The sequence below is a fragment of the Mesoplodon mirus genome (genome assembly GCF_964341445.2).
Source record: "Mesoplodon mirus genome assembly, chromosome: 7".
Lineage (NCBI taxonomy): Eukaryota > Metazoa > Chordata > Mammalia > Artiodactyla > Ziphiidae > Mesoplodon > Mesoplodon mirus.
This window is the reverse complement of record NC_138983.1, coordinates 78,494,496-78,506,967: the sequence shown is the minus strand read 5'-3', so window position 1 is coordinate 78,506,967 and position 12,472 is coordinate 78,494,496. Positions and strand designations below refer to the sequence as shown.

The window sequence follows — 12,472 nt, the reverse complement described above, 5'->3', positions numbered from 1 at the left end:
TGGAAACACAAAAGACCCCGAATAGCCAAAGCAATCTTGGGAACGAAAAATGGAGCTGGAGGAATCAGGCTCCCTGACTTCAGACTATACTACAAAGCTACAGTAATCAAGACAGTATGGTACTGGCACAAAAACAGAAAGATAGATCAATGGAACAGGATAGAAAGCCCAGAGATAAACCCACGGACATATGGTCACCTTATCTTTGATAAAGGAGGCAGGAATGTACAGTGGAGAAAGGACAGTCTCTTCAATAAGTGGTGCTGGGAAAACTGGATAGGGACATGTAAAAGTATGAGATTCGATCACTCCCTAACACCATACACAAAAATAAGCTCAAAATGGATTAAAGACCTAAAGGTAAGGCCAGACACTATCAAACTCTTAGAGGAAAACACAGGCAGAACACTCTATGACATAAATCACAGCAAGATCCTTTTGGACCCACCTCCTAGAGAAATGGAAATAAAGACAAAAATAAACACATGGGACCTAATGAAACTTAAAAGCTTTTGCACAGCAAAGGAAACCATAAACAAGACCAAAAGACAACCCTCAGAATGGGAGACAATATTTGCAAATGAAGCAACTGACAAAGGATTAATCTCCAAAATTTATAAGCAGCTCATGCAGCTCAATAACAAAAAAACAAACAACCCAATCCAAAAATGGGCAGAAGACCTAAATAGACATTTCTCCACAGAAGATATACAGACTGCCAACAAACACATGAAAGGATGCTCAACATCTTTACTCATTAGAGAAATACAAATCAAAACTACAATGAGATATCATCTCACACCAGTCAGAATGGCCATCATCAAAAAATCTAGAAACAATAAATGCTGGAGAGGGTGTGGAAAAAAGGGAACACTCTTGCACTGCTGGTGGGAATGTGAATTGGTACAGCCACTATGGAGAGCGGTATGGAGGTTCCTTAAAAAACTACAAATAGAACTACCATATGACCCAGCAATCCCACTACTGGGCATATACCCTGAGAAAACCATAATTCAAAAAGAGACATGTACCAAAATGTTCATAGCAGCCCTATTTACAATAGCCCGGAGATGGAAACAACCTAAGTGTCCATCATCGGATGAATGGGTAAAGAAGATGTGGCACATATATACAATGGAATATTACTCAGCCATAAAAAGAAACGAAATTGAGCTATTTGTAATGAGGTGGATGGACCTAGAGCCTGTCATACAGAGTGAAGTAAGTCAGAAAGAGAAAGACAAATACTGTATGCTGACACATATATATGGAATTTAAGAAAAAAAAATGTCATGAAGAACATAGGGGTAAGACAGGAATAAAGACACAGACCTACTAGAGAATGGACTTGAGGATATGGGGAGGGGGAAGGGTAAGCTGTGACAAAGTGAAAGAGCGGCATGGACATATATACACTACCAAACGTAAGGTAGATAGCTAGTGGGAAGCAGCCGCATAGCACAGGGAGATCAGCTCGGTGCTTTGTGACTGCCTGGAGGGGTGGGATAGGGAGGGTGGGAGGGAGACGCAAAAGGGAGGGGATATGCGAACATATGTATATGTATAACTGATTAAATTTGTTATAAAGCAAAAAAAAATTAAAAATAAAGATGAAGAAAAAAAAAAAGAATAAAATTTTGCCATTTATGACAAAAAAAAAGAGGGGTCCGGATACCTTGAGGGGGGTTTTGGAGGATGGGCAGAGGTTGGGTCAGTGGCAGGAGATACCATTTACCCCTGATCTCTGGGACAAGTGCACGCATAGGTCTGACAGTTACTTGTGCTTTCCTTCAAACTGGTTTCCTTCAAACTCCGATGATGACATCAGAGGCTTCCGACCTTCCCGATTGGATGGACCAGACTCCTTGGTGCTTGGCAGCAGTAGTAGACAACAGAATCTCGCCAGAGCTTCTCTCCACTGACAGTTGCCCCGCAGCTTGGAGAAGGGACGACCACTTGTGTTTAGCCCAAGTCCAGAAGAAGAGTTGGGACAAAGCAGAGTCTAGGCTTCGAGGAAGGGAAGAGTCTGGGAGACATCATGGACAATCGTCAACCGACTTCCCAGGCTGAGGAGCTGAATTCCCAGTCCAGCTCTTCAGGGTACCCCCTGGAGTTGACTGTCTATGAAGAAAGCCCAGGACCGTCAGGTGAGGGAGCTGGCATGAGAAGGAATTTCAGAGATTTGACCAGTAAGGAGGAAAGGGTACAGAGGTCGGGAAGGAGCACCTGCATAAGGTGCCTATGAAAGAAAGGAGACATTCAGAAAGCCAGGGATTGAGGAGAGCACAGGAGCTGGGGACACGGAACACCTGGGGAGCAAGAAACAGGGTTAGGAGATGAGATCCAAGGATGAGAGAAGGGGAGAGAGGAAACAAGGGGAGGGTTCTTTTTTTTTATTCCTGGTGGGAGAAATTATCTACCATGAGAAAGAGTTTCGAGGACGGGAAGCTGGACAAATGACAAAAAGAGTCAGGGGAGGGATAGGTAGATGTGGACAGAGAAAGATGGAAAGATGACTTGGGGCAAGGTCAGCGGTCTGTGAGACTGGAAAGCACGGGGGTGCTTCGGGGGGGAGGCGGAGTCGGGGTGGGGTTGGGTGGTCACCAGTGGCTGAATTCCCAAGACGAGAGCGTCATACTGTAGTCTCTTCTCCTTCGTCAGCTCCCTGGGCTGGTTGCAGCCCCCCGCCTCAGCGCCCCGGCTGTAAGAGGAAGAGGTCAGTGGCGTTCAGAGCGGAGGTGGAGGGCAACACGGCCGCTGAGGCCCAGGACACCTGGGTCGTGGAGTTGCTGAGTGGGTTCAAGATGAAGCTGAAGCGACAGCGGGTGTCTTCAGTGCTGCCTGAGCACCACGAGGCCGACACCTGGGTCGTGGAGTCGCTGGGTGGGCTCAAGATGAAGCTGAAGCGACAGTGGGTGTCTTCAGTGCTGCCTGAGCACCACGAGGCCGACACCTGGGTCATGGAGTCGCTGAGTGGGTTCAAGATGAAGCTGAAGCGACAGCGGGTGTCTTCAGTGCTGCCTGAGCACCACAAGGTCTTCAAGTGGATGCTTGGTAAGGACCCACCGCCCTGCCCAGCAACCTCCAATCCTATACTTGAAAAACAAACAAACCAAAACTTCCCATGACTACACTTTCCCAGTGGAAAAGAATTCCCTGCTACTTGGTGCGCTCTCCGTCCCTGGCGGACTGTCTACGGATACAGGATACGGGGGACACATAAAAGATACAGGATGAGGTTAGACTTAGAAATGATACAAGACTAGGTTAGATTTAGAAATGATACAGGATTAGGTTCGCTTGGTTTCAACTGTACCCGAGACTCTAGCTCTTACTGGCCTTTTGAATCTTACTGGCATGTTCGGGGTGGGGGGAGGAGGGGCTGACAAGCCATCTTCACCCCCTGACGTGACTGTCAATTGAGACATTGGCTGAGAGGATCTTGATGCCCTCTGCAGGTACGTGAATGCATGATGAAGGGGCATCACTCCCTGTCACTCGGCCCCCCCAGAAGGGGAGTCACCCCCTTTCCTCCCACAGTGAATGGTCTTCCCTCCCCTCTTTCCGTCAGCTTCACCCTGGGCCACATCTTGGCATTTCCCCAGGGGGGCGCGGTTCACCCTCTTGGCTCTGGAATGCTCCCACGACAGCCCTGTTCCCACTGGCAACATCTGCCCTTTTTTCACAGAGGATCCCGTCGTTAGGAAATTCCTCGCCTGGGACAAAAACCTGGAAGTATCTGACAAGGTAAGTCACCCACTGAGATGGATTCCTGCTCCAGCGCCTGTTCTAGGTGGGCGCGCTGGGTGCTTTCTACACCCACGTTTCCACTCCCCTCCTAACCTCATGCCTTGCCAACACTTCCCTCCAGGGGCCTCGAGGTCCCCTCTGGGATCTGAGCCCCAGGAGTGCCCCTTTGGTGGTTGCTGCCTAAGTCCCCTCTCCTCTCAGCTCCTGGGGACTCGCCTTGGCTCCGGTTCATCGAACACCGTCCTGTGCCCGCGGCCCTAAGTCCACGCCCTCAATCCCAAAGCCTCCCATCCTTGGAGCGCCGCCAACTCTGACCTTCTGTCCTCTCCCCTTCCCCAAATAATCAGGCTCACCCCACACGGGGGTCTCTCCTCCAAGTGGCACCACCCATTCCTCGTCCCCTGCTCCCTTCTCCCTCCCACTCTTTCTCCTCTTCCAGGATGTGACCTCTCTCCTACGTTTTTTCCCCTCTTTCCATCAGTATCTCCTGTCGATGGTGATAGCGTATGTCAGCCGGGCCGGGCTCCTCTCCTGGCAATTCCAGAGAATCCATTTCTTCATAGCTCTGTGAGTACCTTGCTCCATCCCCGCCATCAATATTCAACACCCTGGGAGGGCAGAGGGAGAGACGTGGGGCTCTGACCTTTCATCTATTTTTTTAAACCCCTTTGTACTGACTCTAGGTGTGAAAATGACAGGATTACGGTACCGTGGTTTCTTTTTCAAACCATGTTCTGTTTTTTATAGCATTCATTGTCAAAACAAACTACCCTAATGTCAATTAAAACACTGAAAGAAACAAAGCAAAACGCAAAACTTTCCTAAGAGGAGAGGAAGAAAGAACTGACACCATCCTGCCCCCGAGTAACAGACTTGAGACGTTTCCGGTTCGAATTCTCCGGTCTTGGGTCTTCCGACATCAGCACCAAGTGTGATTATCTTCCGTTTCTGCATTCCCACGACAAATGCCACAATCGGGGCCCGTATCACATAGCGCGGATTTGGTGTCAAATGCTCCCCACTGATGTTTCTTCCAAGTCTCCCAAGCCAGTTGGCTCTATTTGCCTGAACATCCTTCCAAAACACAGGTCTGACCGCTTCACACAATTTCATTGGCTAATGACATGCCAAATCAAGGCCAGAGTTCTGCGTTGGGATTTAACTCTCTCTGCAATCTCCAGCACACCGTCCTGATACTTTATTCCTGTGTTTCACTGCTCCTTCCAAATACCCTGCCCTCTAAGTTTCTATTGAGCTTTCTATCCAGGTATCTTTGCCATACATTTATCTGAAGAAAACGACCTTATCCTTAAAGTGGGTTCAAACACCAAAACCTTCACGATGCCCGATCTCCCTAACTTCTGCATCCCAGAGGCACTTTAGTTCAAATTGTATTATAATGTGATGCTTTGCATTATAGTCATTTCTTATCTCCCCCCTTCCCCTTCCCCGGTCCCACTAGACTAGACACCATGTGGAAGGCAGGTCTCGTCAAAATGTCAATGCATTCCCAAAACACTCAGCACAATTCTTTTCATTGGGCAAATGTTTGTTACTGTGAGACTTCTAGGTAATCAGTATTGCATTTGGCCATGAGATAAAATGTTCATTCATTCATTCATTCATTCATCTAACAAACCTTATGAAGTACACCCTACATGCTGGGGAATATGAGGTGGTGGGAACAGAGATTCACAAAAGGCTGTTGAATTCATGCATCAATATGAAACAAGCCCTAAATGTGTCATTTGCTAGGAGAGGGATGAATGCAGAAACAGATCAGATCAGCTCCTGCCCTCAGGAACTGTACATGTACCTACAACATAGGAAGAGAGGTGTGTGCACATAAAACAAGTTGAAGGGAACGGGGGCTTTGGATCGTGTCCTCATCATCAAGGTGTGAGAGGCACCCTTCCAAAGGTCCTGCCTGGCAGTGGCTCCTTGATGACTGGGCGGCTCCCGGTGACGCTGGGCAGGGCTGGGTGGGTCGTGTGAGGATGCTCAGCCTGCCTCTTTTCTGGGAAGCTGATCTCAAGTGGAGGCCCTTCCTGTCCTGATGACAGCAACCTGATGTCTTTCCCCAGCTATGTGGCCAGAGACATGGAAGAGAACAACCAGGCCCCCAAGCAGGCCATCGTTTCGTTCCTCTATGGAAAGAACAGCTCGCAGCATGCCTTGTTCCACAAACTGCGTTCCCAGTTCATCCGTTCCATGGGCTGGAAGACATGGGTCACTCGGGAAGAGTGCGAGCAGGTGGGTGGGCTGTGGCGGTCTCGGGGAGGGGGAGGGACGGAGAGGAGGTGGGGATCATGGGGGACTCGGTTTGGGACTTGGGGACAGACGAGAAAGAACCGGAGGCGGGGCAACGGGAGGCAGCGGCATCCTCATTGCCAGGGGCTGTTTGTCTTTCCAGATCCAGGCTTTTGATCCAGAGCTCTGGGTGTGGGGAAGAGATCGCGCCCTCTTGCCCCAGAGGCCCCAGGACCACGCAGGCCTGAGGTCATCGGCCTGCGCAAAGGTAGGTCTGCGTGCGCAAAGGTGCGGGTGGAATGACGTGTTGTCTACTGAGGAAATCGGAGGAATCCCACTGCTGGACCCACATCACCTCTCACACTGTGAAGGGGGCCAGCCAGGCACACAGCCACGTGCCGACTCTGCGCCAGCCACGGACTGACAGCCACACACAGACACCAGCACCGCGAGGCCCGTGGGCACCAGACCTCGGGGAAACCAGTTTGTCCCAGACGCATGGGTCTCACTGAAGTTATTTCACCCAAAGCAATTGGGTCCAAATAACAGCTTTGACGAGATGGTGATTCTTTTCCATATACTGCGTTTCCAGTTTCTCTTTTTCATTCATTTTTGGCCTTACATCCCTCAGGGTTATGGGTTCTAGCATTTATCTACAACAAAGTAAATGTCTACAAACAGGATATTAGATAGAACAGCCCACACGTTCAATAAGAAAAGATGAATTATGACTAGCTTTATATTCATCCAAATTTACTTTCAAATTGCCTATGGCCAGATCACCTGTGACTCTTTATTCCCCCTGACTCACCACTTCTGGACCAATGATTCCTCTAGTACAATTCACCTTTTCCCCCTCACGTTTATGGTCAAGGGGGTTTATCACAACGACTGAAGGTTAAGGAATGCCATCTTCAGCGTGGCTTATTACAATTGACACATTAGAGTTCTAGATGTGGGCAGAGGATTGAGCAAACATTTGGTTTAAATCTTGCAAACTAGCTGTCTTCGTCCATTCAACCTGCCCTACTACAGACCGCGTTGCTTAGAAACAACACAGCACGGTCTCTTTTACAAGGGCAATAATCTCATTCATGAGGGCTCTACCCCATGACCTAATAACCTCCCAAAGACCCCACCTCCTAATACCAGCACCTTAGGGGTTAAGATTTTAAGATTTCAACATAAGAATTTTGGGGGACACAAACATTCAGCACATAACACTAACCAAGTTTAGGGCTGAGTATTATTTAAACATTAGGACCCAGGGACTTCCCTGTTGGCACAGTGGTTAAGAAACCGCCTGCCAATGCAGGGCACACAGGTTTGAGCGCTGGTCCGGGAAGACCCCACATGCCGCGGAGCAACTAAGCCCGTGCGCCACAACTACTGCGCCTGCGCTCTAGAGCCCACGAGCCACAACTACTGAGCCTGCGTTCTAGAGCCCGCAAGCCGCAACTACTCAGCCTGTGCGCCTAGAGCCCGTGCTCCGCAACAAGAGAAGCCGTCAGGAGAAGCAACGGAGAGTAGTCCTCGCTCACCACACACAGCAACAGAGAGAAAGCCCACACACAGCAACAGAGACCCAATGCAGCCAAAAATAAAAGAAAGAAAATAAGTAAATAAATGAAAACTTAATAATAACATAGACATTAGGATGCAGGGTTAGGGTTAGGGATCCGGCCTCAGGTCTCCTGGTCCATGATGTTGACTTGTCAGTGATGTCTGTAGTGTGCTTCCAAGTTCAGAATTTAAGTGGTGCCAAAGGACCAAGGTGAGTTAAGACTAAAGCAGCCTTCTCCAAATGCCAGCTCCTTGAGCAGAATCACCTGGAGTCTGGGCTATAAAGCAGATTACTGGGCCTGACCTTGGGTGCATTCAGTAGTTTTTGGAGTCAGGGTCACCAAAGTCCAAGAATCGCACTTGAAAACAATGAATGGTTCAGGACTGGGGTTCAGAATGGAGAATTTGAGATAAAACTCCAATCATAAATGAGTCTCAATTCTGGTTAGAATTGACTAAGAATGTGAAAACCTTTATATCTGGACAGTTGCCACTTTGAAATCTGACATCCTTGCTCCTTCTCTTACTTCCAGATCACAGAGCCCAGGAGAGATGAGGATGTTCAACAAGAGGTCAATCCAGACACTGACGACAGCCGTGAAGAAGGAAGGGAGAAGCCTCTTGTGCAGATCATCGAGAAGAAGCCAGCATCTTCTAGAATGAGCGGAGGCCAGTTTTCGTGTTATACTCCTAGGAGCGGGGTGTGCTTCTAGGAGTCTGTGGCAGGACAATAAGAAAACAGGGTTTATTCAGATTCCACCCTTTTGGAAGGCACCACCTCAATTTTCAGATCATTTCATTTCCATCTCCCCTGAGACGAACATTGGAGGTCCCATTTTTTATACACTTGTTTGCCCCAGTCTAGAAGCATTTGAAGGTGGAGTGTAGCGGCTCAGAATAGGAGGGAATAACATTAAAATATATAATTAGGAAAAAATATATATATATATAATTACAGCCACAGGGTCATGACTCATGACTTAAGTTTCACTGGCTTATTTTGAAAATGTCACCTATAAAATTATTGTATTTTTATATTTTATATTTATATATTTATTTTAAATAGTTTTGAAATAGTCTTCATTTTGAAACATCTTATTACTACAAACTTTTGTGATGAGAACTGTAGCTGTTGTATATTTACACATATATACAATTTTACTCACATTTTCAAGAGAGATTGTTGATTTTATCTATTACATCATATTTCCATTCTACTTATAGCATAGTGGGTATTTCCTCCCAATTCTTGTAAGCATAAATTTGTATTTTTTTAGTTCTCATTATTGAATTGTGGGAATTCAGTCCTAATTTTTTAACTTGCCTCAGCATGTTTGTATGTTATTTTAGATTGTTCAAGAGTACCGTGCGATGCAGCTTTTGGGGAACTACAATAAAGATGAAAGTCGTCTCACAGTCAGGATGTGTGTGGTCATTACCAGTCGGCTTCGCCTCTTTGCTGTCCAACGAGGTGTTGCTTAATGGCGTTGTGATTATCCAACCACATTTCTTAACTCTGAAAAATAGTCCTCAATTATTTTTCATGTAGAGAAAACTACAGAAGATGAGGCAGGTCTTGCATCATTCAGGACTCCAATACTGAGAGACAACTCTTGGGTAAAAGGAAAGATAGCTTTATTGAGGAAGCCGGCAGTCCAGAAGAGAGGTGGACTCGTGTCCCGAAGAACCAACTCTCCCCTCCTGAAGTTTTGCTTGAGGACTATACAGGGAAAAGAGAAAGGGGCTACATGTTGAAGAGAGGGTTACAGGGTGCGTGATCAGCTCACGGTCATTCTTCTGAATGGTCAGTGGTGAGGTAACGGGGACTCAACATCATCAGCCTTCTGGTTCCAACTGGTCTGGGGTCTACGTGCTTGTGGGCAACATGCAGTTAACTTCTTCCACCTGCTGGGGGTTTCAGTCTCTGCCAAACAGCTCCAAGGACGTGGCTCAGAATATTACCCAATAGCCCTTGCGGAGGAACTAAAGATCCTTGACTTTGTTTAACAGCCAAGAGACGATTATTTTGTCTTGGCTGTTTTTTCGGCCTCGCCACGCAGCTTGCAGGATCTTAGTTCCCTGATCAGGGATCGAAAACAGGCCTCTAGCAGTGGAAGCGCAGAATCCTAACCGCTGAAGTGCCAGGGAGTTCCTGACAGTAGACTTTAAAAAAAAAAAAAAAAACCAGACCAAAAGGAACACAGTTTTAAGGAAGCTTACCTTTCTCAGAAATGCAGAAATTTTGTTGTGCATTTATTTTCTTTCTTTTTTTCCCCCAATACATTTATTTATATATTTATTTATTTTTGTCTGCGTTGGGTCTTCCTTGTTGCACGTGGGCTTTCTCTAGTTGCAGTGGAGCGGGGGCGACTCTTCATTGCGGTGCGTCGGCGTCTCCATGCGGTGGCTTCTCTTGTTCCGGAGCATGGGATCTAGGCACGTCGATTCCAGTAGTTGTGGCTCACGGGCTCTAGAGGTTTTTTATGTTTTGCAAGTATTCATCAAATGTTTATTGCTTGAATGAATGACAAATAATTTCTTCCAACAATCTTCAAACTGCTTAACACTATGACAATATTTAGCGTTTCAAATTTCACGTGACCTTAGTCTTTCCGTGCTCTAGTTTCTAAAAGCACGTGGGATCTTCCCGGACCAGGGCTTGAACCAGTGTGCCCTGCACTGGCGGGCGGATTCTTCACCAAGGAGCCACCAGGGAAGTCCCTGTGCATTTATTTTCAAAAAAATAATAAGGCCGGATGGATTCAGAACTAGGTGCAGAAACCTCTTCCAGTGAGATACAGAATCTCTGCTGTTTAGGCAGATTTAGAGAACAACTTTTCCAACCACTTATTAAAGAGACCAATACTCCATGAAAAAAATTTATCATTTGTACAGAGAGAAAACCAAACTCCAGCTTTGCATCAATATAATATTTGCTACTAAGAGAACCATAAGCTCTTTTTTGAAAATCTCTGGAATAAACATCAAAACTGAGCTGCCTTCGGCTCAGACAAATAAAATTCCCTTTCTACCCGTCTCCTACAACTTTCTATACTCATTCAGGTTGTGTCCTTCACTATCCTCTTTCTGGTGCTGGAACAATCAGTCATTTTACTTTAGGACCAAACGATTTTTGTTCCTGTTAATAAACAAAACTACATCGCATTATCTTGCATACAAAGTTGTACCTCTCGGTTGCTGGAACCAAGCAGGACCATGCAGGGCCCTTCCATGTCCCCTGCCTCTTGTTTGTAAAATAGCTGCAGTCTCCCAGGCCTCCCCTGAGTCACCAAAGAACAGGTTCAAGCAGTTACTGATTAGGACAACAGCAGTCACAGAATCTTTAGTTCCTCCCGAAGGACATAAGTAACAGTGTCAGACACACACTCCTAACTTGTTTTGCAGATACTAAAACCACTACAAGAGGAGAAAGCTAACTGTATGATGACCAGACTGGAGCTATGACACAAGCTGCTCCATCTTGAGCAGACCTGAACCGATGGCTTACACAATTCCAGGAACTGGCCTCAAGGAAATGGGAACAAACCAACACTGGAATTGAAGATTAACTGTGCCTGAAACAATCAACATGACACTGACCACACCGCTGCATGACCAATTTCAAGAGGATGGTCAGAGCTGACTGTGCTACTCTGCACGGAGCCCCCACCGGCACAGCCCAGAGACTTCCCGTCTTTTCCCTATCAACCCCTTTTCCCTCTCATTGGCAACTGGGAGATGGTATTGGGGACACTAGCCCACCATCTTCCCAGGTTGCCAGCTTCCTGAATAAAGCATCTTTCTTCTTCCACCAACCCTTGTCTCTGGAACACTGACTTCTGAGCGATGAGCAGCTGAACCTGAGTTCTGTTCCAGCCGATAACATCACTATGGGTCAAGTCTCATTCATAGTATATTAATACTAACTTTGAACCAAAGTTACTTCCATTTCACAAAGAAAACTAGGAGTGAATGATTGACAACTGCCCATCACACATCAGCATTTCAGGCTAGCAGAGCTCATGAACACACATAACACAACTTTACACAGCCACAAACATCCCTTACACAACTTATTCAAGTGGCAGAGACAAACACATTCATTAACACACCCACAGACAGAGCCTCTAGGTAACAAGTAAACATATGCAGCAAGAGCATATAACTTGAGATTATGCTTAGTAATCAATGCCTCAGGTTTCTGTCTTGCTTACAAATGACCTCGGTATCCAATGATTATCCAGTAAGTAACACAATTTAGTATCAGTTCAAGGGTTTACGTAAACTGAAGATCTGGGAATTTATCGACAAGCTAACACAGTAGAAAACATAGTTACTGTTGAAAGAAAGTCTGTCAGAATAAAAACTAAATGTGGTTAAACACAAACTTACATTTTTCATAACCTTAAACATTAAGTAGAAGTAATATGAGCTTAGTTGATGGGCACACCTATATAAATTTAGGAAGAACACACCCAAGTAGAATTGTTTTAAATGTATGCCTAATACTGATAAATAAGATACGAATAACTTTTTATTAAACCAAAAATATTAAACTAGCTTCATGTGTCAAAGATTTACCTAAATTATGTAAACTTGAAGTCTTTAAATTTCTGAGTTGATTTTTTTTTTTTTTTTGGCTGCACCGAGGGGCTTGCTGGATCTTAGGTTCCTGACCAGGGACTGAACCTGGACCCTGGCAGTGAAAGCACCGAGTCCTAACCACTGGACCGCTGGGGAATTCCCTGACTTGATTTCAATAAGAATATTTTTCTAGCACATTTAAAGTATTAGAAGTTCTAATTCCTTTCTCTCTGAGAATTTTAGGGATATATAATTTTTATAAGCACATTTGTATCTTTGTAAGCCAATCAGGACAGAAACCCTTTAATTTAACAGACTCTACAAT

The 12,472-nt window shown here is 45.9% G+C and overlaps 1 protein-coding gene across 1 annotated transcript; it reads left to right on the top strand.

Moving 5' to 3' along the window:
- Nucleotides 1-2,038: 2,038 nt before the first annotated feature.
- LOC309808822 (speedy protein E4-like) lies at nt 2,039-8,494 on the top strand (the record flags this gene model as incomplete). The annotated part of the gene is made up of 6 exons (XM_082629396.1): nt 2,039-2,147; nt 2,662-2,716; nt 3,606-3,747; nt 4,232-4,317; nt 5,835-6,003; nt 6,164-8,494. 6 exons carry the CDS (start codon nt 2,039-2,041, stop codon nt 6,422-6,424), a joined length of 822 nt encoding a protein of 273 aa, XP_082485522.1. The 3' UTR covers nt 6,425-8,494.
- Nucleotides 8,495-12,472: the final 3,978 nt, after the last annotated feature.